General features: G+C 36.6%; 1 protein-coding gene across 2 annotated transcripts; it reads left to right on the forward strand.

The window, feature by feature from the left end:
- Positions 1 to 2,404: 2,404 nt before the first annotated feature.
- Positions 2,405 to 27,993, forward strand: SYT4 (synaptotagmin 4). Of its 2 annotated transcripts, none has more exons than XM_088476571.1 (4): positions 2,405 to 3,060; positions 6,250 to 7,061; positions 7,720 to 7,840; positions 25,476 to 27,993. In XM_088476571.1, exons 1-4 carry the CDS (start codon positions 3,021 to 3,023, stop codon positions 25,781 to 25,783), a joined length of 1,281 nt encoding a protein of 426 aa, XP_088332697.1. In that variant the 5' UTR covers positions 2,405 to 3,020; the 3' UTR covers positions 25,784 to 27,993. The 2 variants fall into 2 exon arrangements, with proteins under 2 accessions (XP_088332697.1, XP_088332698.1); XM_088476572.1 differs by having other exon boundaries at positions 6,304 to 7,061.

A 27,993-nucleotide genomic window follows, 5' to 3' on the forward strand; every position in this document is an offset into this window, starting at 1 on the left:
GTTCAAAGTCTTCTGTCCAAAACTATACAACATACTGATTCATTCTAAACTATATTTGTTACCACTGAAATAACAACAGTTTCCAGGTACCATTTAAGAGTTGTCTAATAAATCTCTCTGATCCTCCATGCCTGGCAACATATAATTGCAAAAATATTTGCAGTACATCAAAACATACAGTATTATACACTATGTAGACAATAGTAATTGGACACCCCTACACAAGTGAAATGCATACCATGCATAACATTGCACACGAGTTCCAAATGTTTCCAGGGCAATGCTGGACTGGTATACAGAAAATTTGGTAACCCAGATGAACTGGCCAGCTCCGAGTCCAGATCTTAACCCCATTGAGAACCTCTGGGATGAATTGGAGTGACATGTTCATTCTAGGCTTGCTTGACCTCCTTCAATGTCACAGTTGATCACTGTACATAAGATGGAATGGCAGAACATAGTGCCTACTGTTGTCTAGGAACTTGTGGAAAGTTTGCCGAGAAGAGTGTCTGCAATTATCACTGCATGTGGTGGACCTACAAAGTACTGATGTCAATAAAATCTAATTTATCTATTTGACATCAGTGTCCAATTACTTCTGTCTACATAGTGTATAAGAATGACATACACATTACATATTAGTATTTATTTACTAATACTGGATATATCTACACAATTTGAACTCATCTAAAACAATCAGACACTAATGCTCATTATCAAACCAGACAGATAATACTAACTGCTGTATATTTACTCAAATCCAGCACCTTAATGCTATGAATGTGAGTCCTATAGCATAAACATTGCTGGAACAGCAGCTTACCTGGCTGACTAGCTAACACAAATTATATCCTCATCTTCACACAGTTTAAAATAGTCGTCATATTCTGTGAAATTTGTATCACAATGCTCTGATCAATGTGATCGTAAGTAAATTCAATCTTTAATGGCAGATGACATCATAGTATAGCCTATGGTCTTATAAAAAAAGCAAAAGCTATAAACCATTGGAAGAATGGAACTTACTTTAATTAATTTCTACACTATTTATATCTCTGGTATCAATTCCCTGTACATAATAGTTGTATTGCATTCCTAATGGTTTATTTATATAAAACTGTAGCTGAAACATCCTCGTTGTTAACTGAAATTTGGCCAAAATATAACATATAGAATGACATGATCATATAATGTATTTGTGTGTCTGTGCCCATTACATACAGTATATTCATTTTCTTGGAACACATTTATACTGATGAATACAGTTCTTTATACTACACCATGCAGAAGAACGGTGGTGTCCTAGTTTTCTCTGCTCCTCCTTCTGGTGTTTATGAAGAGCCCAATCTGCTACTTGAATCAGGTCAGATATCTTGGAGGAAAAACATGTCTACTAAGATTACGGTGAAGACAATAGACAACATATAGCCTACAACAGTGGACAAGGAGACAAATGAAACAGTGAAGCATTCCCAGAACTTATATCTTTTGTAGTCAGATTCACCATAGATCATGTCCTACAATATACTGCTCTTCAGTGACATAATAATGATGTCATTTGGGCAGGGCCATCTTTCCTGTCTGATTCCTGTAATTCTACATCATTTATTTCTATAGCAATAGCCTCAATGTACAGAGCCGAGCAATGTATAGTTGTATTAATTATGTAGGTGCATCAATTTCTAATCATAACAATTCTATGAAAATAAAGCTTTCACTTCCAAATATATGTTGACTCTTGGAAGTGCAACAATGTATGCAAATGTGTATCGCAATGTATTTGTATTATCATTATTAATTAATAATAATGATATGAAAGCAAGCTTTTATATAAAAAAATAACGTTCACTTCCTAATATATGTTAACTCTTTGAAGTACAACGAATTGCAGGAATGTGTATTGCTAAATAATACTAATCATAATATGTATTATTAATATATATATACTAGTAATACATACTCAATATATAAACTGCTAAAAGTGCAGCTACATGCTCAAAAGTGTATTGCAGCATAATACTAAAAATAATATTTGAACAACAATAATAATAATAATAATAATAATAATATAATAATCATGATATAATAAATGTGCTATATATCATTTATAGTCTTTTATATGTGTTTATTTACACATGCTTGGTGCTTTGTTACCCAGAACATTTGTATACATTAAACATTGTTGCCAGTACTTGCAGAAGAGTATGTCTTTATGTCTGAAAAAGATTGAGCACGTTTTTAACTGTTTGGTTCCATGCCTGTCTGCAGCCAAGGAAGTGTGAGTTAATCTCTAGCTGTTAAAATAATTGATGAGCATCCTGTAGATCCCGAGAGAGTGGGGCTGGGGAGGTGCTGTTTCCAGCCTTGTAGCGTCAGCATTGCGTCAATTTGGCCAGCAGCCGTGTCTGCAGCTGGAGCAGGACACGCAGAGCAGGAGGTGAGCTGCAGTCAGTGCAGGGAACCGAGTCAGCCCCTCCTCACACAGAGATCTGCTGGATGCCGACAGATTTCCACTCGCTCTCTCTGCCATTTTCTCAAGCTGCACGCAGAGGAAGAGAGAACAGGGAACCGACAACCGACCAGATTTCAGCACCAGAAGAGGCCACAGAGCCGGTCGGATTTCAGCACTTTGGACAGAGGAGCGGGGGAGAAAAGGAAGCCGACCAGATTTCACAACCTTCAACAGAGGCGCACAGAGAACCCACCAGATTTCAGCACTTTGGACAGAGGCGCACAGAGGACCGACCAGATTCCAGCACCTTGGACAGAGGCGAACAGAGAACCGACCAGATTCCAGCACCTTGGACAGAGGCACACAGAGAACCCACCAGATTTCAGCACTTTGGACAGAGGCGCACAGAGGACCGACCAGATTCCAGCACCTTGGACAGAGGCGCACAGAGAACCGACCAGAATTCAGCACCTTGGACAGAGGCGCACAGAGAACCGACCAGAATTCAGCACCTTGGACAGAGGAAGAGAGAACAGGGAGCCGACTAGATTTCAGGGGAGCCAGCAATATGGCTCCAATTACTGCCACAGCAGGCGAGGAAGCATATGGTAAGCAAGTTTTCTACCTAAAGTTCTGGGTCTTAACCACCTAAAGCAATATACATTATGAAGATGCATGTAGTATTTTTTTTTTTATGTTTTGTTTCCATTCCTTTAGGATGGGAGACAGGGTGAGTGGGTGAGGTTTCATCTGACAATTATTTCATGGTAAAGAAGTGTTAGGAGAAAATATATATCCAATTACACCCTCTTCTAGTTAGTATAAAGTATATATTAAGTACTAGGGGTCTGTTCTTGTCACTAATCCTATATACGCCATCTCTGAGTTGCTGGAGGGGCGTGGGGCAATCAGATGACTGTGTCTTTCTATTACAATAAAAAGAGGCATTAAAGTTTTTAAGATGTTTCATTTAAAAAAATATTGTAACCATATTAAAATGTATTGTTTATGTCTCTGAATGTGAAAACTATAAAGCATTGGAGTGCCAACAGCTTTCAATATGTAAATGTTTCACAGTGATGGAAGTTTTTGGATTGATAGAAAATATATATTTTGAAGTATATTTGTGATTTATTTTGAATGTGTTTGGACCACACCTTTGACCTTATTGCTAAGAGAATGAAAAGTCGGTTGAAAACCTCTGCTGTATGAGAAGGGATCAATCTGCCTCACATTTTATCCTCCTCTATCCATGATTCATTGCATCTAAATGTAAAGTGCTAATGCATCCCATCTAAATGACGTCATGAAATATCAACAACTAAAAATAGCTTTGCTGAACATACTGTAGAGCACATCTGCTAATGTTCAGGTACACTCTACTCACATCACTCTAATAAGGTTACCCATGATTAACTGTTACAGCACCAAAAGATGAGTGAATTTTATTTAGAAACCTTTCTGTCTTGTATTTTGCACAAGATCTAAGTGGTTAAGGTTTGAAATGATCAAAAAGTGAAGAGATAAAAGGGTGGGGAATGATAGGAGTGGACAGGGGTTTAATTGACAGTACAGAAGATTTTTATGTCAGGGATTGAAGTAAAAGTGTGGAAGGATTAGGTGAAAGGGTTAATTTTTAGTAATTGGCACATTTCCTACTACAATGAAAAGTGCAGACCAGCATAAGTCACACAAAGTTCCACAGTCTCTCAGACTACATCACAGACTTCAACTCCAAAGCAGAACAAAGGCAACTGATGTACCTTCTGAGAAAAGGTACACCTACAATGGAAAATAGATGAAGCAGCATTTAGTTCACCCAGCAAACCAATTAATACTGGATCCATTAGGAAATTGATCACAAATTGTTCCTTGAGGCAAATGGGCATTAGCTGTGACATACTGCGACACCTGTACTGCTGTGTAACGCCACACTGATGACAACTCCATACACAGCTGCAAACTACTGTATATCAGCTCCTTATTAGTATTAACATGACAAATATATATGCATTTTTGTCTCTTCTCCATTGACGCCTTTACAATATTATGTAGTCATGGTTATAGGCTTATTTGACTTTGAGTGCCTAAAGGCGTTAACTGAAAAAGGATTAAACAATACTACAGATATGGAAATTGATGGTATACAAAGTTTATAAATGTTGCTTATACTTAGAAATAGTTGACACATTTTTAGCGCTGAATGGATTAAACTACTCAGGAGTTGTGGGAATGGGTTTAAGAGGACAATTGAAGAAAAGTAATCAGAAGATGACATTTAGATAAAGATAAGTAAGTGAAGTAGTTAAAATATGAGCTATTGTAGATGTGGAGGTAACTTGCATTACTGTACTTCCAATATTGTTGTATTGTTATTTTGTCTGTGTGCTGTGTGCAAACGTTCAGCAGTCACTGTGCACTAGTAGTCCTATCCCTATTTGTGAGATGTCAGCTCTATGTATAGAGCATTGGGGTTATTTGGATATAAGTTGTCACCAGACACAATCTGTCAGTATTACCAGCCCCTGTAACTGTGCAGTGATATCATCAAAGACATGCACAAAATAGCTTCAACTACCTTCACAACTACCCCACCCTCAGTGTGTGTGTGTTCTTCCCATCTACATAAGTGTTATTGGTCCAAGGAGGGGCCAGTTAGGACACAGAGCTGAATGTATCTGAAACTGCTCTCCTTAGCAAAGGAGTGGACAAAGGAATACAATATATTTGAAAAATAAATCACTTGGGAGTTGCAATGATTTTCTAGTACCAATATCATAGGACAGAGTATATTTGAATAAAAAGTTGCCTCTAGAAAAGACTAGGAAATATTTGTATGCCATACATGCCACACCCCTGTCCTACACCATGGAAGTCTTTGTGAGGAAATATTATAGTATACTACTATGCATTGTATGCATTTGTATTTGGTTTTAAGCCATTATATGTTTAAATCAAGGCTAGAATAAATAGACAAATGATGATTTGTTGTTCATTTTAAAAAATAAGTGTTATTTTAGTTTCCTATTTATTCACTTGTAAAATTCTTAGGTAACCTGGTAGACATTTTGTTGTGAAATGTGTAACTTAAAATTTGCAATTTTGCTTTGGTTTTATTTTTTTATTTTAAATATTTATTTATCTAGTCACAACAGTATGCAATATGAGCTAAATTATGGATATGTTAATGTTAATATAATTAGATTTCATTAAAGATGTGGTAACTGGCTATTTATCAAATTATATACCTTATACATATATGTGATAATTTATGCAATCAGATCACAGCGAAAGCAACACTTATCTACTTCCTGCTATTTTCTTCTTAACATTGAATATATAACAATATAGTATACTGAAATAATATTTGATTTAAATTGCTAAATAAATTGTCTGTTTGTAAATCTACAAAATGTGGGTCCAAACCATAATGGGTTTTATATTTTCAGTTTTATTTGTATATATTTGTCTTTAAAAGCATTTTTTTTAACTTAAATTTTTTTTGCCAATATTTAGGTTGTAATGTAAGCTTTTTAGCTAAATATAAAAGTGTACTTTTACATTTATTTTTAAAAATTACTTTTAAGTACAGAAAAATAGAATCCAGGCACTGAGCTTTAGAGAAATATATGCAATACTAAGACCCAACAGCAGGTGGAGCATATAATCTATTTTGCATGCAACAAAAATATGTTTCTACCTCTACATACATAAAGGATACATTTATGTTACAATATGCTACCTGTATTTTAAACTTAGCATTTTACTTATTATTTTTTTATATGTATCATTTTTAGATGCAATCCCTACAATGGTTGGACTCATAAGTGCGTTTGGCCTTGTGTTTACAGTGTCGCTGTTTTCCTGGATTTGCTGTCAGCGTAAATCAACAAAGTCAAACAAAACTCCTCCATATAAGTTCGTACATGTATTGAAAGGTGTTGACATATACCCTGAAAATCTAAACAGCAAAAAGAAATTTGGGGCAGATGAAAAAACAGAATTATCGCCAAAATCGCATATATCAAAGACGTCGCTTCACCTTGATCTAGAGAAAAGAGACTTGAATGGCAATTTTCCGAAAGCGAATAAAGTCAGAAGCTCCCCAGACCTTGATGATTTCTCCCAGCCTCAATTACCAGAGAAAGACAAAGATTCAGTATCTCCCGAGAGCATCAAGTCCAGCTCATCCCTATCATCTGTGGATAAACCAGACAAGCTCGGAACACTTTTCTTCTCATTAGAGTACAACTTTGAGAAGAAAGCATTTGTGGTGAACATAAAAGAGGCAAGGTCTCTCCCAGCCATGGACGAACAATCAATGACTTCTGATCCCTACATCAAAATGACCATTCTTCCAGAAAAAAAGCACAAGGTTAAAACAAGAGTACTCCGGAAGACCCTTGACCCAGCTTTTGATGAGACCTTCACATTTTATGGAATTCCATACAGCCAAGTGCAAGATTTAGTCCTACACTTCATGATTCTGAGTTTTGACAGGTTCTCCAGAGATGACGTCATTGGAGAGGTCTACTTCCCTCTGTCTGGAATTGAGTTGTCTGATGGAAGAGTGCTGATGAACAGGGAGATCAATAAAAGGAATGTCCGGGTAATATACCATGTGATTACATTGTTATTGTTACCGAGTTTGTTTATTGATTCATGCTCTGACATTTAGATAATTAAATGATAATAATAAAAACATTGATGAATATTTTATCAAATAATTATATGTTATATTCTTCAGCAACTATGATATAGATCAAATATATTATTAGATTATAGATGATATAGACTAAATTTATTATCATTATATTTAAGAAAAAAATGTGTTTATTGATTATGAATGAGGACATTGTAAACATTTTCTATTTAATCATGGACATCTGCTTCGAGCCTGGTTGACTGAATGTTGTCATAATCACTAACCAAAAATACAAAAGACAAATTGTGCTGCTGAATTTTAATGGTCTACATTATACTAGCTAATATATCATTGGAAAGTAGAACGTGCAGCTGTTTTATAATGCATGATAGACGTATTAAAAATTCCCATGTTGTCCACTGAAAGCACAATAGGATTGATTTATATTTACTATTGAGAACACATGTTCATATTTCGGGTTGATATTTGTGTTTATCCTGACATGTTTCTGATTGATGTGTAATATTGTGACCCACAGGTCAGTAATGTATTATATCATAGAATCGCTATGTCAGTTTGACAGTATTCCATTATTAAAGGAAAGCATTGTATTTACTTTTAGAAGTCAGCGGGACGAGGAGAATTGCTGATCTCTCTATGCTACCAGTCTACTACGACCACCTTAACTGTTGTTGTGCTGAAAGCTCGCCATTTGCCGAAAGCTGACATATCAGGATTCTCAGGTACAAATTAAAATTTGCAATTTGTTTTTAACTGTTAATACCATGTTTGTCAATGATCAAACAGTTCAATGTGATGGCTTAGTAATATATTCATGATGCATTTTTTGAAAATATGTCTACTACTACTAATATTATTATTATTATTATTATTATTATTATTATTATTATTATTATTATTATTATTATTATTACTTTTATTCATGCTATATATAAAACATTTTGTTAAAGAAGGTAGAATAAAAAAAAATAGTTTCCTTTGTTTTTACATTTCCAGAACTCATTGCCTAATTCACTGATTCAGGATTATTTTACAAAAACTATTACAGTAATTACAGTATTATACAGGCACAGAAGACTTGTTTGAAGCTAATTAATAACAGATATAAATGTATAGACATACATCTAGATTCCTTGCACATTAGACAGCTCCTCTAATCACGCCTTGCAGCGGTGTGACCCGGTAGTGCTGAGCATCTTTTCATGCAACTGTTTCCCTATTTTTCTCACTAAGCGATGTAAAAGGGCGCACTAAGCAGGTTATGCTGATTAGAAGGATATGCGGCATGCCTATATTTTGTGTGCGACTGCGGGTGTATCTGCATGCAAAATGCTACTTTACCGTGTCACAGCCACTGATACTGTAACGTAGCATTTTGCATGCAGATTTAAACGCAGTCGCACACAGAATATAGTCATGCGGCAAATCATTTTAATCAACATAAGCTGATGAGTCTTATTTGCATCACTTTTGCGAATAAGACACGCTGTAAGGGAGAAAGTAGCAGAAAAAGACACTCAATGCTGCAGAGGCACATGGCACTCATGCATTATATGGAATGCAAATTCTGTAGATCAAAATCACACCCTTTCCTATGAAGATAAGCTTTGCCATGTTACATGTGTGTTTCCATGTGTGTGTGTTTGTGTGCATTGAGACATTCACTGAATTCTACTCTACCTGCACATATAATTATAGAAAAAGTCCAGTTTTTGGAAATGATATATTGCATTAGTTTATCTCAATGATTTATAACTATTTTAGTCAGCCAAAATGTGGTTGTTCATTTAGAGGATAAATCACACCATTTGATAATGAAACTGGTCCCTGCACATAGGTGCCGGAACAGACAAAGACCTCAAATTACACCTCCTTCATGCAGTGCAGGGGCTGTGTAGCCTATTGCTATAATGCCAAGCCTCTGTCTCCTGCTTCACTATGGTACCGCCTACTTCTCCCTGGTGGTCCCGCCCTCCTCTTCTTCCATGCTGTCGGCCTCCTCCCCCACGCTACTGCCCCGCCTCCACCCAGAAACAGGTAACAGAGCGCCAAAATTAAATTATATCTTGCCCTCCCAACATAAAAATGTTCTGATGCCCCTATCCCGGCATGAACTTAAACTATTTACTGAATTCCTGGAGATATTGAAGAGAAGGTGTTCCTGTATCAAAGAATGCAACATGTCAGTAACACACAAAATAGTACCACATATGGACACTGGGTGGTGCTGTAGATGCCTTCAATTCTGCCTTGGCTTTTTGCTGGATCCTTAAATGTTAAATACAGTATAATGCATGTGCTGGATAATTAAGGCTGATTGTAGCACCCACTCACAATGTACAGTAATTTAATACATAATATTTGCTTTTTATATTGTTCTCAATCAATTTTTTTTATCTACAATTTTAATTATCTATATAATAAGCGAGAAAGTGTGTGTGTGTCTGTCTGTTTGTCCTTTATGCAAAGCCAGAGTTTTTTACCTAGCTTCACCAAATTTGATATGGTGATGGAGTTGACCAGGATTGGGTTTTTGGCTACAATATGTTTGAAGTTCATCAGGGCCATGGAGGTCTACATGGTGCCCACCAAGCAGGCCGTGGAGTTTCTGATTTGAATGTTTGTTTAAGTAAGTTTGCTCAGGATGTTTTTCAGTGCCTAAAACTGCTCTAATCTGAAGGCACAGGATGTACCAGTGGGGGGCAGGCAAAGCAACAACGTAGGAGCAGTGAGTCGGTGGATCAACTGTCACACTGCACCTGCACTGACAGTTATTAAAGTCCAATGTTAGTCTGCAGAGATTTCTGCTCGGCAATGATTTCTGTCCTGCACTAATTTCTGTTCTGCAGTGATTTCTGAAACTGCAGTGATTCGGAAAGCTATACTGATTTCTGTCCTGTCACTCTGCTCCTGATATAACCCATTCCAAACAGTCAGAGAATACTCCTTGGAATGTGGTATACTAAATGGAGAAATCTTTGACTAAGGGCCCGATTCAGACCCACTCGCAGGGGCAGGGTCGGCCATCATTCCTGGAAACAGGGGTTTGTCCGCTCCATTTTCCGGGAGTGACCAACCCAGGATCTGAGTTGATCAGCGTCATCCTCACAATGGTGATACCAGCCTGTGACCTCTGTCACTGTGCTGGCATTGCAAATGCAATAGGGGATGTCAAACACCTCATGCTGCATTTGCATTATTGCAAGGATCGCAACTGCAAAGGTGCCTGCATGCATAACTCATATATCTATAGGCTGCGTGCATGCATCATATATCTATAGCCTGCGTGCATACATCATATATCTATAGCCTGCATGCAGCTTTGCAATTGCCATCCTTGCAGAATCAGGCTCACAGATTTATTCTGATTTGGGAAATAACATAAAAAATTGAATGAAAAAAGCTAAATTATAAAGAGATTTTTGAATACTGGGATTGTTTATTTTGGCAAAAAAGACAACGGAGAGGTATTCAAATTAATATATGTAAATATGACCAAGGACAATTCAAAGATTTGTCTAAATAACTTTTTGTACCATTTAGACGTAAAGATATATGACTCTCCTTTCAGATGTGTCCTCACACACCTACAGTAGCCGCAATATGCCATACGGCGTGAGACTAACGACGCCACTGAGCCACTCCGAGAGGTGTAGCATACCATTTTTTTCTTTAAATTGATATTTCAAAAAGGTAGCATAGAAATTCATATGAAGCACTCATCATAAGAAGGGCTTCAGCACATTACTCTAAGTATTAACTAAAGCTGCCTATACACGGTGCGATGCACCGTGTAGGGCGACTGCCGATCCGTTGGCAGACGGCTTGTGCTGTCACCGCCGGCAATCGTGCGGTCCTGGCAGACCGCACGATATGCCGGCTTCCCCATCCTTCATCTGAATGGGATCGTACATCCCATCCCAGATCAGATTGTTTTTCAGGAAGATCTGGGGATGCAATGTATGACCCTGCGGGAGCGCGTAGCACGATATCAGGTACGATATCGTGCCCATACATGCCACAATATAGCACCTATATAGTGCCGATCTGTTGGATCAGCACGTATATCGTGCCGTGTACGGGGGCCTTTGTTTTTTGTTTTTTTTTAAAACATTTTTACATGAAGTTCTAATATTTCTTTGTTAATATTCAATGTACAGTAGGTTTACACACACACACGTATTTTAATACACCACATTTATTGGTTTTGTGATTCTTACACAAGAGCAGTTATTTAGGGGTATCACATTTTCGGTTATTTTTTATGAATTTCAGCATTTCCACATTCTGGGGAGAATAAATGACTGATAATTTTGGTTAAGTTACCACAACAGCAATTATTAAACTTACCAACACTGAGCCATGGACAATGGACTGGTAGTATTTTGCAAAGCCAATGAGCATTACATAACAGACTTGCCAACTCTCCCCGATTGTCAGGCAGATTCCCTGAAATAGCAGCAATCTCTCTGACTACCTGAAGAGTCTAGTAATCTCCCTGATTGCACCTTACTCTCATTATAAAGCTGTTATAGTAAAAAATACCCAGAGATATATACATTCCAATTGAAATAACTAGTATTATTTCCCTGCATTGGTTATAAAATACAATGATCCCTATGGCTACATGCATTTTCTGAAAAGTATCAGTGTGTTTTCATCAACAAGTTGATATTACTGACTGCTTTTGGGCTCATTTACATTTGGATGTTAGTCAGTTTTATGGCACGCCTCTCAGATGTAGCAGTACAGTCCACATTACCACTGTGCTCATAGGTGTGGCTTTCACAGTCTCCTTCAAATGCTCTTTCAAAAGTAGGCAAGTATGTTACATGGCCTACACATACTTAGGAATAGGTCTTGCATCAATAGATCTGAATTCAGCACAATTCACCTGTAAGCTTTGTGTCTTAAGAACTCCAATGTTATTTGCACAATAGAACTTTTTTTATTATCAAAGACATGCTAAAATATGTTATGGAAGAGAATTTAGGATATCATCAAAGTACGTTACAACAAGCTGATCCAATAAAACTCTGAAATCTTTATTGTACTGTATGCAGGCTGAGCTGTTCTCCATTATACTGTGCAGAAATGTGTGGTTGCATCCATCTCTGCAGGTACCCCAAAGTGAGAGTCAGTTGGAACATTGCAAAGGTCAAAATTCCATATTAGGTCCAGAATTAGATTTTCTATGTGTCTCCTGGTCAGACCTGAATCAGATTATAGAACCCCTGAAGGCTTAGTCTGGTGAAGCATTTAATATTCCATAATTGTTCCAGAAATTCTGGTATCATAATAAGTAGATATCAGTCACACTCTGTGATCAACTTCCAGGCAAATTATGAATGCAGGAAAAAATATCTGTTTTTTTCCCCTTAACAATTTAAGAATTATACAGTATTCAGCCAAAATTAATATGAGCCCTGGATAAGAGACCAATAGGGCATTCATATGACAGAGGATAGTGCAAGGCTATGACCACGGATAATGCAAGGATATCACTGAGGATAATGCTAGATTATGATCAAGGATAATACAAGGATATCACTGAGGATAATGCAAGATTATGATCAAGGATAATGCAAGGATATGACTAAGGATAGTGCAAGGGTATGACCGAGGATAATGCAAGGATATGACTGAGGATAGTGAAATAATATGATCAAGGATAATGCAAGGATATCATTGAGGATAGTGCAAGGATAAGACCGAGGTTAGTGCAAGAAAATAAGCAAGGATAGTGAAAGCATATTACCAAGGATAATGGAAGGATATGACCATGGATAGTGCAAGGATATCACAGAGCATAGTGCAAGGATTTGACCAAGGATAATGCAAGGATATCACTGAAGATAGTGCAAGGATATGACAGAGGATAATGAGAGGTTATGACCGAGGATAGTGCAAGGATATGACCGAGGATAATGCAAGGATATTTTTAAGGGTAGTGCAAGGATATGACTGAGGATAGTGCAAGGATATGACCGTGGATAGTGCAAGATTATAATCAAGGATGATGCAAGGATATAAGTGAAGATAGTGCAAGGATATGACTGAGAATAGTGCAAGGATATGACCGAGGATAGTGCAAGGATATCACTGAGGATAGTGAAATGATATGACCGAGGATAATGTAAGGATATGACTGAGGATAGTGCAAGATTATGATCAAGGTTAATGCAAGAATATCACTGAAGATAGTGCAAGGATATCACTGAGGATAGTGCAAGGATAAGACCAAGGATAGTGCAAGAATATGACCAAGGATAGTGCAAGAATGTGACCAAGGATAATGCAAGGATATGACCGAGGATAGTGCAAGGATATCACAGAGGATAGTGCAAGGATCTGACTAAGGCTAATGCAAGGATATCATCAAAGAAAGTGCAAGGATATCACAGAGCATAATGCAAGGATATGACCAAGGATAATGCAAGGATATGACTGAGGATAGTGAAATAATATGATCGAGCATAATGCAAGGATATCACTGAGGATAGTGCAAGGATAAGACTGAGGTTAGTGCAAGAAAATAACCGAGGATAGTGAAAGAATATGACCAAGGATAATGCACGGATATGAACATGGATAGTACAAGGATATCACAGAGGATAATGCAAGAATATCAATGAAGATAGTGCAAGGATATGACAGAGGATAATGCAAGGATATGACTGAGGATAATGCAAGGATATGACCGAGGATAGTGAAATAATATGATCAAGGATAATGCAAGGATATCATTGAGGATAGTGCAAGGATAAGACTGAGGTTAGTGCAAGAAAATAACCGAGGATAGTGAAAGAATATGATCAAGGATAATGCAGGGTTATGACCGTGGATAGTGCAAGGATATCACAGAGGATAATGCAAGGATTTGACCAAGGTTAATGCAAGGATATCACTGAAGACAGTGCAAGGATATGACCGAGGATAATGCAAGGATATGACCAAGGATAATGCAAGGATATCATTGAGGATAGTGCAAGGATATGACCGAGAATAGTGAAATAATATGATCACAGATAATGCAAGAATATCATTGAGAATAGTACAAGGATAAGACCGAGGTTAGTACAAGATTATACCTGAGGATAGTGCAAGTATATTACCAAGGATAATGCAAGTATATCACTGAAGATAGTGCAAGGATATCACTGAGGATAATGCAAGGATATGACCAAGGATAATGCAAGGATATCAGGGAGGAAGTGCAAGGATATGACCGAGGATAGTGCAAGGATATGACTGAGGATAATGTAAGGATATGACTGAGGATAGTGCAAGATTATGATCAAGGATAATGCAAGGATATCACTGAAGATAGAGCAAAGATAAGACCAAGGATAGTGCAAGAATATGACCAAAGATAATGCAAGGATATGACCGAGGATAGTGCAAGGATATCACTGAAGATAGTGCAAGGATATCACTGAGGATAGAGCAAAGATAAGACCAAGGATAGTGCAAGAATGTGACCAAGGATAATGCAAGGATGTGACCGAGGATAGTGCAAGGATATCACAGAGGATAGTGCAAGGATCTGACTAAGGCTAATGCAAGGATATCATCAAAGATAGTGTAAGGATATCACAGAGGATAATGCAAGGATATGACAAAGGATAATGCAAGGATATCACCAAGGATTGTGCAAGGATATGACTGAGGATAGTGAAATAATATGATCAAGGATAATGCAAGGATATCTCTGAGGATAGTGCAAGGATAAGGCCGAGGTTTGGGCAATAAAATAACTGAGGATAGTGAAAGAATATGACCAAGGATAATGCAAGGATATGACAGAGGATAATGCAAGGATATGACCAAGGATAATGCAAGGATATCACTGAAGATAGTGCAAGGATATGACCGAGGATAATGAAAGGATATCACTGAGGATAATGCAAGGATATGACCAAGGATAATGCAAGGATATCACTGAAGATAGTGCAAGGATATGACCAAGGATAATGAAAGGATATCACTGAGGATAATGCAAGGATATGACCGAGGATAATACAAGGATATCTTCGAGGGTAGTGCAGGGACAGGACCGTGGATAGTGCAATGATATGACCGAGGATAGTGCAAGATTATAATCAAGGATAATGCAAGGTTATCACTGAAGATAGTGCAAGGATATGACTGAGGAGAGTACAAGAATATAACCAAGGATAGTGCAGGGATATCACTGAGGATATTGCAAATATAAGTCCGAGGATAGTGCAAGGATAAGTCCGGAGATAGTGCAAGAATATGACCAAGGATAATGCAATGATATCACCAAGGATAGTGCAAGGATATCACCAAGGATAATGCAAGGATATGACTGACGATAGTGAAATAATATGATCACGAATAATGCAAGGATATCATTGAGGATAGTGCAAGGATAAGACCGAGGTTAGTGAAAGAAAATAACCGAGGATAGTGCAAGAATATGACCAAGGATAATGCAAGGATATGACCGTGGATAGTGCAAGGATATCACAGAGAATATTTAAAGGATATGACCAATGATAATGCAAGGATATCACTGAGGATAGTGCAAGGATATCACAGAGGAGAATTCAAGATTATGATCAAGGATAATGCAAGGATATCACTGAGGATAGTGCAAGGATATCACAGAGAATAGTGCAAGGATATGATTAAGGATAATGCAAGGATATCACCAAGGACAGTGCCAGTATATGATCGAGGATAGTGCAAGAATATGAATACGGATAGTGCAAGGAAAAGACAGAGGATAGTGCAAGTATAAAACCCAGGATAGTACAAGAATAAGACTGAGGATAGTGCAAGGATATGACGGAGGATAGTACAAGGATAACACTGAGGATAGTGTAAGGATAAGACTGAGGATAGTGCAAGACCGGGGATAGTGCAAGAATTAGGTTTTGAACTAAATTTAGTGCCAAGATTTTAGAACTTACAGTTTTTACATAATAACTAGGCCAAGTCATCTGGACTGAAGAAATTTTACTGCCAGAAAGTTTCACATAAACCCTTAATCAGTGATGGCTGGGATGGCTATCATATTATTCTGAAGTTTAACTTGAATGGATAGGGAACCATAGCACTCTGAAATGATGACTGTTGTCTGATAATTGCAGGCTTGAAATTAACAAAGGGGAAGGTTTGGGAGAAATAAGGCAGTGTCCCTGGGTCTAGGCTTTTCCTTACCCACATATAGGTTAGCCATGAAGCAGACACCGGCTATATACTAGAACAATAAATACAGTGGTTTAATTCTTGCAACATTTACAGCCACTATCAATGTGTATGGTTTCCATGGCAAGAGGACTTTGAAAATAACAGTATTTGGCTGGTGCACAGCCAGGGGGGTATTTATAATGGGTGCAGGATGTGCGGGGAACACGGGCCCCTGGGTCCAGGGTGGCCCCGCACCGCACACCCTGTACCCATAATATTACTTACCTTTCTGGAGTCCCACGTCGGCGTGGTGGTCCAGCACTGTTAAACGACTAGAAAATGGCCGTGGCGGCCATTTTCCTATTGTTTGCGCATGCGAAGTACAGGGAAAATGGCCACTGCAGCTGTTTTCCCAGCTGCAGTGGCCATACACTATAGACTCTGGGCACACTGTAGTGCCCAGAGTCTATAACTTCAGCACTGGCCGCACACAGCTCAGTGCGCTGCCGGCCACTGGGCGGAGAGGAGGGGGCCCATGTCAGAGACTGCACACAGGCCCCCTCCTCTCTAGAAACGCCCCTGTGCACAGCAATGATTCATGCTTTTTTCTTCCCGTTGTTCAATAAGATTGGCATCTATACCAATGCACTGCACAATGAAATCCTTCAGTTTTTTGGGGGGGGTATCCATACATGCCAGTTCATCCTATATCAACATTGAGACCCAAACAAGATTGATAAATATGACCATGGTATTTCATTGAGTGTCATCCACCAATCTCTGGGATTATGTGGTGTATTCAATAACAGTTCTAGAACACACTCACAAGGATAGTGTAACTTTGGCTGTAGCCTAACAGTGGGGATCATTGCAGACTGTTGAGAAAGTTTGCTGAAAATGAGGGAGGGATTTGCGAATCTTATCTTGTGGGGTAGGTGAAATGGGAAATCTGGCTTCCGTAAGCAACTGATGATGACACTACCAGGAATTTCACAAAATAATAGTTTTTTCAAAGCAGGAAATAATTTGGTATCTGTCAATTTATTTTTTTCACATACAATTTTAATGCTCTAATTTATGTGCAAAGTTCACATTCCCTACCATGTGTGGCAATATCAGGGTAACATTGCCGTCTCCTGGGGTAAATTGTCGCACATGTCATGAAGCAGCCAAGTAGTAGTAAGGGAAGGCAGGGCTAGTTGTTACAAAAATACAGAAAATCAAATATCTAAAAAATCTTTAATCACAACCAAACAGAAAAATTTGCAAACAAAACAGTCTTCTTTCTTCTATTTATATTGGGTGTAATTTACATCCAATAATTGTTAATAACAATTAAAATATGTTTTTTGGAACAAAAATAATTGTAAAAATCTGCCCCCGATGAGGGTAAGTTGTTACGGGGTTGGGGCAAACTTTTACCTATAAAATAATCTATACAAAATGTTAATATAAAAGCATTCATTAGAAAACTGTACATTTATCACAAAATCGCATTTGGCATATATTTGGTATATAGTCTGATAACAATGACAGATATCACTCATCGTCTTTACTGTTGATTTCTAATTTGCAATTGGTGTAAGTAAATGTTACTGCATCACCTCTTACACAAGCAATATGAGCCCACCATTTACATGCAATACATTGGACCCACTTCTGGCCAGGTTTCGACAGCAGCCCTGCTCTGCTCTATCCATGTATCTCTATCCCCCTGCTCACAAGAAAGTCACCTCCCTCTCCAGGTAAAAAAAAAGCCCATTTGTCAAATGCAGTGGACAACATGGTGGGTTAGGGGGGGCAGCCTGTTGTGCCGCCCCCAACAAGTGGCGCCCCTAGGCACATGCCTTCCAGAATCAGACCCACAGACTCTAACAGGAAATGCGTTGATATAAATGTATTACTAAGAACCAAACCATGGCTCCCACACTATGAGCTAGCATTGCTAACCACTGTGACATTGTGCCTTCCATAACTGTGTCACCATGTCATAGTACTTCTCTCATATTCCTCAACCTCAATTTTTGGCAAAAAGTGACTGAATTTAAATTGTAATTTTAGATGTAATTGGTTTTCACTGCTGCAATTGAAAATAGTATATTTTTGTTTGCATGAACTGTCACTTGGATTATTTTTTTTATTGATATACAGTAAGTTGTAATCAGGTATCTGACAGTCAATGCAAGTATAATAGATATTGCAGTTTGCAGAAAAACTGTAGATTATAATGTGTTTTGTGCAAGCCATTATGTTGTGACGAGCACATGAAATGTTATAACAATTTATATTTGGACATCTACATAGAGTAGCTTATAGTACTGATGATAAGTCCTGTAGAAAATGGCAGTGTTTTCAAATAAACACACAGGCTCATATGACCAAGTATAATTCTATTTGTATACTTAGATTGACAATGGGGCTAATGACAAGTTCACTGCCTCATATTGTTATTGTAAGTAAGTGTGTTTGGAAAAATATTTCACCTCATATCACAAAGAATTGCCTGTATATTTTAATATGTTTGTAAAATGATGAGTGCCTAAAACAGTTGTGTTTTGTGATTTCATGCAGTAGTTACAGATTGTATCTGCTGACAATCCAATGAGTGTCTAAGTTATCCCGGTGGTTTTTCTCAATGCATGCTGAATGGCTTCTTTATGTACCATGCATTATGATTGAGTTCATTCTTTTGTTTATGCTAATTATTTTTGGTGATTCAGGAACTTTTCACATTTTAATTTTTCACTGTTGAAATGTTGAAAGTTGGGTGAATTTCAGAATCTCTTTGCTAATGTCTAGTCATCAGTTGTAATATAATTTGCATATGAAGTGGATATCTACTATAAAGGTGATAAATCTGTTGAATTCATTATCAACTGAAGGGGTGGTGAAAAATTAACTTACATAATTTAAAATGGAATTGATGTTTATCTTGTAGGAAATGCTATTTGTTACTAAAATTAGCATAACTTTCAATTGTCCCTGTTTTTAAGGAACAGTGCTGATTTATCATATATGAAAGTGAGTGAGGTTTCTCTCAAATGTGTCCATTTATTAATAGACCAGGCTGAAGTGTGGCTTATTTTAACTTTATGAGATTTTCCATAACATTTTTGAAAAGAGTAAAGTTAATTTGAGAAATTGGAAAATAGGAATTCCACAGCACACATCTCACTCACCCACATTAGTGCAGGTCTAGATGGCATGTATTTCAAAAGTCCAATGGAAACAGTAGGACAAATCATGGGTGTTCCAAGATTAGTACAAGACTGCTTACTAGGGCTGCAGGAAGTCCTAGAAATTATGTTCCAAATTTTGGATCAGAAATCACTCATTTTAAAAATTTGTTTGTGGAGTCAAAAGAAAAAAGAAAAATGCCATCGGTTTTTGCCCTGATTTCACCTGTTCTGTTCAAAAATAAATACATAAATAAAGTGACTATTTTCTAATAGTGATTATTCAGTGGTAGTGCACTCACCACTGGAGATACTAATTTATATTATTAATCATTTTTTCTTAAATGGTCATTAAACTACTTATAAAGTTAAAAACATTTACTATATATTTTATACAAAATTTTTTAGATGGATTTAAAAAAAAATCTTCATATTTGAGGTTAAATTGTAATGTTACATTTGAATAATTTCTCAGGCAAAAGGCAAGCTAAAAATTCAACCTTGGCCTTAAACACAGTAATGTTCGGTGTTCAAATATATAAATTAAAATTACTATAAGCTTTAAGTTTTTTTTTTTTTTTCATTTTCAACTCAAACTTATTACTCTTTTTTCTGTAAAAATTGTAATTTGCCAAACTGTGATTGTTCAATTGAATTTCATACTGGCTCAAAGAGTGAAATAATCTCTATTCACCACCTGTATTAAAAAAAAACTTCTTAACATTATACACAGTGCACTGTTATTGTTATTAATTAGTCATTTTAAAAACAATGAAATAAAAAAAATCCCCAAAAAATGAACAGGGGACCCTGAGACTCCTGCCATATAATAAAAGAGTAAAACACATGTAAATTAAAAAAAATATTTTAATTGGAGAAAATATCCCTCTCACCCATCAATTTACATCATGGTCCAAAAGGAAAACAAATAAACAAAAACTTAAAGGCACCCCATAAAAAAATAACCCATTCGAACATTCGCTAACCACGTGCATTATCTAAGCAGGGACTCCAAATACTCTACTTATCAGAAGTGGCCAGAGTGTAAAAGCACGTGAATCCACAAAATGATAAAGCTAAGAATCAATTGCTGTTAAGAAACAAAGTGAGCATCACCTTGAAATGTGCAAAGAGGCTCATTTGCACAAATAACTAACTAATTTAGAAATTACCTTTTTTTAGTATCATTTACTAATCAAAATTCTGAAAATGTACAGGACATGTGATTGCACTTAATTGTCAATACTAGCCCAAGTTTGTGTACTTACAATCTATATTCCCTTTCACATGGACACACATACAAATTAGGGTTTATAGCCAAAGTACCAATATATTACCAGTATGTTTTTGCAATTATGATAGAAAACATGAGTACAGAGGAAACACATGCAAACACATTGAGAACATGCACACTCCACACAGATTAGTCCCTTGGTTGGAATCCAGAACCATGACCACAGTGCCATGAAAAATGGGAAAAGTCTCATTTTCCTATATGATCTCTGTAATCTTTTGAACTGCAAATATAACAAAATAGGATACATTGACCAACGTTTTTAAATAGGCAACACGTAGGTTTTTTCCCAGAACTGAAATGTCAATTGTTTTTCAACATCTTTGATTAATCACTCTGCATTTAATTTATCAATACCTTGTACATGCTAGCATGCTGATTGCTAATTTTGCCTAATTCTCAAGCAGGCTATCAATTCTATGAACATTTCAATACGATTTAAACATTCATTAGCATAGAAAATAATTTTTATTATGTCACATGTATAAAATGTACTGTAGTTGGTTTTACTATATTATGGTTTTGTTCTTTATCTATAAAGCTTTTTTCTTATCACAGGCTTTTTTTTAATTGTGAAACTAAAAGTTATGGTGAACACTCAGAGAAAATGTTACATTCCTAATTTTTTTATTTATTATAGGTTCATTTATATCTGAAGTGCAATGATATTACTCTAATCCCCGTTTATTAGGCTACGATGACCAGCAGTAGGTTCTGTTGTTGAGACATCACAGATTAATATCACTGATTAAAACTGGCCTTAGATGGCAAGTGTTATTATTTCCTATAAGGAGTGCTGTGACTGCAGTACCGTACACGATCTTATGCTGGGTACACACTGGAGCGCCGTCTGGCCGATTTGCCATTTCGCAATGACAAATCATTTACACTGCTCTCCCGCGGTCACTAGTGATGGTCGCTAGGTGTGATGTGTTACACATTAACCCTGATGACAGTGCTAGCAACCTATGGTAAGTTAATGAAGGACAGAACGGTTATCGTTTCGTCATTCATTAACTCCTTCAAATGTGGACGGGCAATCCCCATTCAAGGGCATTCATTCTAATGTCAGAACGATTGCCCATCGCTCCAGTGGCATCGCTCCAGTGGTCATATGACACAACCCCACTTAGGAGGTGGAGAGGATTGTTTAAAGATAATCAGTAATTTAACTACAGCAATATGAGTATGCCCAAGTCTTAGGCTTATTTAAATACAGCAGAAGATGTGTTAATTCTAATTTTGTCTGCTGTTGGGGCTTATTATGCATGACTAGTCCATACCCAGAGGAAATATAACTGTATCATCAGCAACTTATTCACTTAACCCTCGAGCCTGGTGTGTTGTAATTAGTTTATCCTGTGTAATGTGGGTTAGACATAAACTGCAGGCTAAATTGCTAGTGTAGCTGGAAGAAAGGCATCAGAGGTAGGTCATGAAAGGACAGAGAGGACAAGGAGTTGTGAAGCCTGACACCTATAAGAAGATAATTTTTTGTGCACTAGCGGTTTATGAATGGGGGAGAAGAAGGTTGGGGTGAGAGGGAGTTCTAGTATGGAAGGAATGATGGACTTGGAAGCAGGCGATCTTACCTGTCCAGCATATTAGTAAGGTGGGAAATAGATTGGCATGACTGTATGTATGGAGGGAGGTTCTATGTCCAAGACTAAGGGGAAGATGTATCAAACCTTGGAGAGAGAACTAGTACCATCCAATCAGCTTCTAACTGTCATGTTACAGGTTGTTACAGTTTGTGCTAATTGGTTGGTACATTATCTCTTGCCACATTATTTCTCTCCAAACTTTGATGAATCTCCCCCTAAGTCTAGATTGCCAGTCAGGCTATATCTTCTACACAAGTATTGTGTTATAATGATAATTCAAGTCCATGAGAATCTAATTGTCTTTGTACAGTAGGTGCTGAGAACATTTCTAGGTATACACTTACATTACAATTCTTTTACTCTCTTAAGCACATCATTTTGCAATCCTGATTGTCATATGAGTCACATGACCTCATTTAAAGGTAAAAATGGCTCAGGCACCACATTAAAACCCCTTTAATAGCTCTGTGCATCTCAGTTTGCTCAGGTGTGTTAACATGTTTTAAAACCAAGATGACAGCGTTTCTAAAGAAGTTTGCACAACAAATGCCAGGAATTGGGTGTAGTGAGGTCACTCCTTGCTAAGTACTGAGTAGACGTACTATGCTGTTTTCTTTGTGGAGCATTGCTAAAACAAGAACTCATTTGGGGAGTATGTTTATTAAAATGACAAAAAGGAGGGAGATGACAAATTTTGGGATTGTTCCTTACTAAGTGGAATGAGGACGCAATTACCCTTCCTAAAAATGACCTGCAGTACATTTTAAAACTCTGAGCTAGCAGAATACTGGTCTCATTCAGTACTTTCAATGGACACAGTTATAGAACTTTATTTTGCACTTCAGCAGAGAATCTAATTTCTAGTCACATGTTGCACAATGGAATCAAAAAGGCACAAAGTGCCACATATAATAAAGGTGCACTTTTAGTTTGGAGCGGTATTTCCTGAGAGTAGGTGTGCAGGACAGGTTTTTAAGACACACCAATACCTCAAAAAGGCATTTTGCTGTACTCATCTATTGGCCTTTGCAAAAAAAGGTCCATGGGCAGTAAAAAAGTTCAATAAAAAATGCTAAATCAGAAAGAAATTACATTTTGTTTAAACTTGTATTATCATCCTAAACAATAATCATTTTAAAAAAATAATAATAATTGTATTTCAATTAAAAATTATTATTCTGCATTCTTACCGGGTTCTATTATTTTTTTTTTTACAATGCTGAAATAAATTACAAAGACATAGTTAATAATAAGATGTCTGTGCATGTTAATATTATTTAAGGAAGTTAATTTTCACATATTAAAGATAATTTGCAAACCATAAAATTTGAGGAAATGACATTACATATTGTGCAAATGCTCCTATTCATCCACATACTATTTATTTATTTTATTATGTATTTATTACCAGTTATTTATATACAGTAGCGCATACATATTCTGCAGTGCTTTACAGAGAATATTTGGCCATTTACATCGGTCCCTGACCCAGTGGAGCTTACATTCTATATTTCCTACTACATGTACACACACATACACACTAGGGTTCATTTTTACTGGGAGCCAATTAATCTACCAGTATATTTTTGGAGTATGGGAGGAAACCGGAATACCCAGAGGAAACCCACGCAAACACAGGGAGAATATACAAACTCCACACAGTTAGGGCCGTAGTGGGAATTGAACCCACAAACTCAGTGCTGTGAGGCAGTAACACTAACCATTACACCGTCAGTGCTGTGCATACTATGAAGTACTGTACACCTTTGAAAAAAAATCTACTCTTCACTTTTGTGGTATTGCGGATCTGGCTAGAACTGTATGCAGGGAATTGATGTAAGTGTAAAATCAAGATACAGCATAGTATAACTTTTCAAGCAGTACCTTCATTAATTTAAACTTGTACATATTTATTTTAAAATACTGCACAGTTTAGCCTTATTTCTGTCTTTAATTATGAGTGTGAGGATACATTAGAACCATAATTATTATATTGTTAAATTGTACTTTACATGCCTCCCAAAAGTTGGAGAGTGCAAAATGGAACATCAAAGTAGGTTCTGGTCATTCTACAGGGGGGTGAAGCGCTCTTTGCTTCCAAAGCACAGGGCTGCCAAAAATCTCTTCTTTTGCTATAAAACTGATAAAAACACATCTTCCATCTGTCCTGCAGTGGGGATAGCCGGACAGTCGGACAGTTCCCTCAAATCTGGACTTTTTCTCTAAATTGTGACAGATAGAAGACATGACTTTCCCATATACAGTGCACCTTGGTAACAAGGTGCCCCATTTATAGTATATACAGTAGCCTGTTTTTCACCACCTCCAATAACATGTAAAAAGCAAGTGCTTTGTAGGGGTAAAACAGTCTTTGAGCATCTGTAAACCAGGATATGCCCCCAAAATGTGCCCTCTGCAACCTAATATTCACATCATAACATATGCAAAATGTATACATGCTGCCATCTTGTCTTGCACTTCATGTGGTTCCCCATATAAATTAGGGTATTTAAGCTTAAATAGCTCAATAATATCGCAAAACAGCATTCAAAGAGCCCACAATTTTAAATTATTATTAATATGTCTTAATATTAAAATGTTTTATCATATTTTCTTGGCCTTTTATAAACTTAGACATTTATAATTCACCATTTATAAATGGAGAATTCTATGTCAAAAGTTTAAATAATGTGATGATTATATTTGAAACAATTAATTATATATATATATATATATATATATATATATATATAATGTAAGCTCTTACGAGCAGGCCCCTCTACCCTCTTTTGCTTCTCCCTACTTTAGTTTCATCTACTTCTTACTCACCATTAGGGCACCTAACACTTGGTTGCTTATGCTCTGTTGCTTGTCTGGTTGTTATGGTTGCTAAAGTAGCAATATATATTATCCATGTCCTGGTCCTGCAATGTATTGCTCTGTAAGTCACTTGTCAGCAATTTGTTTATGTACTTTGTAAGGCGCTGCAGAACACTTGTGGTGCCATATAAATAAATGATAATAATAATAATAATAAATATATATATATATATATATATATATATAATTTTACATATTAAGTGTAATTTTTAAATGTCATGTGTCATGTGTCTTTTTGTTGCAGACCCATATGTGAAGGTGAATCTGTATCACGCAAAGAAAAGAATTTCCAAAAAGAAAACTCATGTGAAGAAGTGCACCCCGAATGCTGTCTTTAATGAACTGTTTGTGTTTGACATTCCGTGTGAAGGCTTGGATGACATAACCGTAGAATTCCTGGTGATGGATTCAGACAGGGGATCCAGGAATGAGATTATCGGTCGATTAATCCTGGGGGCTTCAGCAGATGGAACAGGTGGAGAACATTGGAAGGAAATCTGTGAACATCCTCGGAGACAAATTGCCAAGTGGCACATGTTGTGTGATGGTTAGCAGCCTAGATTTAAGTGGACTTAAGACATCTCCATTTTTTTATATTTATTTGCCATGTAAAATAAGAAGCTTGCAGTGACATTTTTTTTTACATTGACACATGATCAATTGAGCATAAAACTAACAAAAGTGCTGAAAATAATAAAAGTAAAAAACAAAAATAAAAATAATATGGAGGATGACAACCTAAACAAAAAAGTATGCAGTAACTTTACTTTAAAAATGAAGCTTTTTGCAGTTTACAGAATTAAAATGTAAACACTATCCTTCTTCAATAGTGTGCCCATTCACAATATTTTTGTATTTTGCTCTGCACATTGCTTATCTCTTCATTAGTGGCTCATACGTTATTAACTACTTTATGACTGGATGGCTACCCACCACTGCAAACACTTTGTGATACACCAGAATCCTTGGTCTGTCACTAAGGGTCCTGGTCTGTTATTGGTGGCATGTACATGAGCATGGCCATTACTATTGTTGCCTTTCTACATCATCTCAAAGCAACAACCGTGCCATGATAACATAGAAAGCCTAGGGTGTTGGGGAAGTATTTAAAAGTTTTAAGTGGTATCCTAAAACTATATGCTTCTTGGCTAGTGTAATCTCTTCTTTAACATAAGGTTATTTAAATACATTTGCAAACAATGCATATTTTTTAACTACTAGGTGATAAAAATTATCAACCTTGGATGATTAAATTCCTGAACATTTTTTGGTCTGCTTCATAACTTTTTCAATGCACAAATTTGAGATATGCGCTGACCCTTGTGTTTTGGTTTTGGATCTTAATTCATCTTCATGTTTTGGTTTTGGCTTTGTAAATCCAACCTCAAGAGTTTTTGATTTGGATCTGGATTTTTCTTTTTTTTTTAAAAAAAAGCATGTAATTTTGCAATCCAAAAACTGAAATTAAGATTTAAAAAACAAATACTGAACCATTGGAAGATCAGAGCCATGACTTGGATTTATCCGTATCTCCTCAGGAGATTAGTATTATGACTTGGATCTGTCTGGATTCAATTCGGGTGGTTTCAGATTTCTAGAGAACTGATCCACGCATCTCTAACCCAAATTTATTAAGTTAACAATCAATTTTTGAGTTTGTAATTTTAGATTGTAATGAGATTTTCAGGGCTGCCATCCCACAAATAGGAACAATATTTAGAATTAAAATAAAAAAACTGTAAATTGCCGAAAACTTTTTGCAAAGGGGTAGGGGGCAGATTATGTATTTATGGATATAATTATCTAATAACCAACACAAGGGTTTAAAAATAATAATTGTTCTGTTCTCACAACTCCTGAGAGTTGAACAAATCACTGAACAACCATGAAGTTTTTGAAAAACATTTTTTTTTAACTCTGGGTTACAATATTCTCCAGACAGCATGAATAATGACACTGTTATTCATATCACTCTGCTGTGACGTAAACATTCTCTTATGAAATCCATAGTATCAGGAGAAAGTTTGCCACGATCAACCCAAAGACTTGCTAAGTAAATTGAACAACTTGCTTTACATAATGCATCTCACGCATTATTGTTCTCTTTGTGAATTGTTGTATGGAATTGTGATTTTAATACAGTATGTGATAAAATAAGCAAAACACAAGAAGAAGACTGCAAGGTATTTAAAGGGCTTGGACTCAGAATCAGTGGGTCTTGTGAGTGATGTGAATCTGTGCACTATAAGAGTACAGTATGTAGCATACAGTATGTTATATTAAATTATTAACCTGTATGTCCCAATAACAAATAATGGGGTAGTAACTGTTTTGTGTCATTGGAATAAACAAAAACAAAAAATATTAATTTTCAAATGTGTAGCAGATTTGCATTCTAATGTCGTTTTGAATGTTCATGTTTTTTTTTTAAACTGCACTATTGGTGTATAAGTGTTACAAGATTTTTGGGGGGTTTTCTATTTTTTTTTGTTTTTTAATTGATGAGCAGGAAAGAAAGAGAGGGATGATATTTTAAGAAAAAATCACCATATTTTGACATCTGTTTATGGAGGTTTAACAATTTTCCAATATGTAAGAAAAAAATGTATTATCAATGCTGAATTAGGGTGAGTGGGTGGTTATTCCTCTTTATCCTAGTATGTATACGGCTTGATACTTTATTTGCAATTTATGGGACACGGTTTTCAATTTTACTGTACAGCTCATTTGGGTTGTATTAAAGATAAAGGCTATGCATTTTA

Source organism: Taudactylus pleione, unplaced genomic scaffold (genome assembly GCF_031769625.1).
Source record: "Taudactylus pleione unplaced genomic scaffold, aTauple2 ptg000189l, whole genome shotgun sequence".
Lineage (NCBI taxonomy): Eukaryota > Metazoa > Chordata > Amphibia > Anura > Myobatrachidae > Taudactylus > Taudactylus pleione.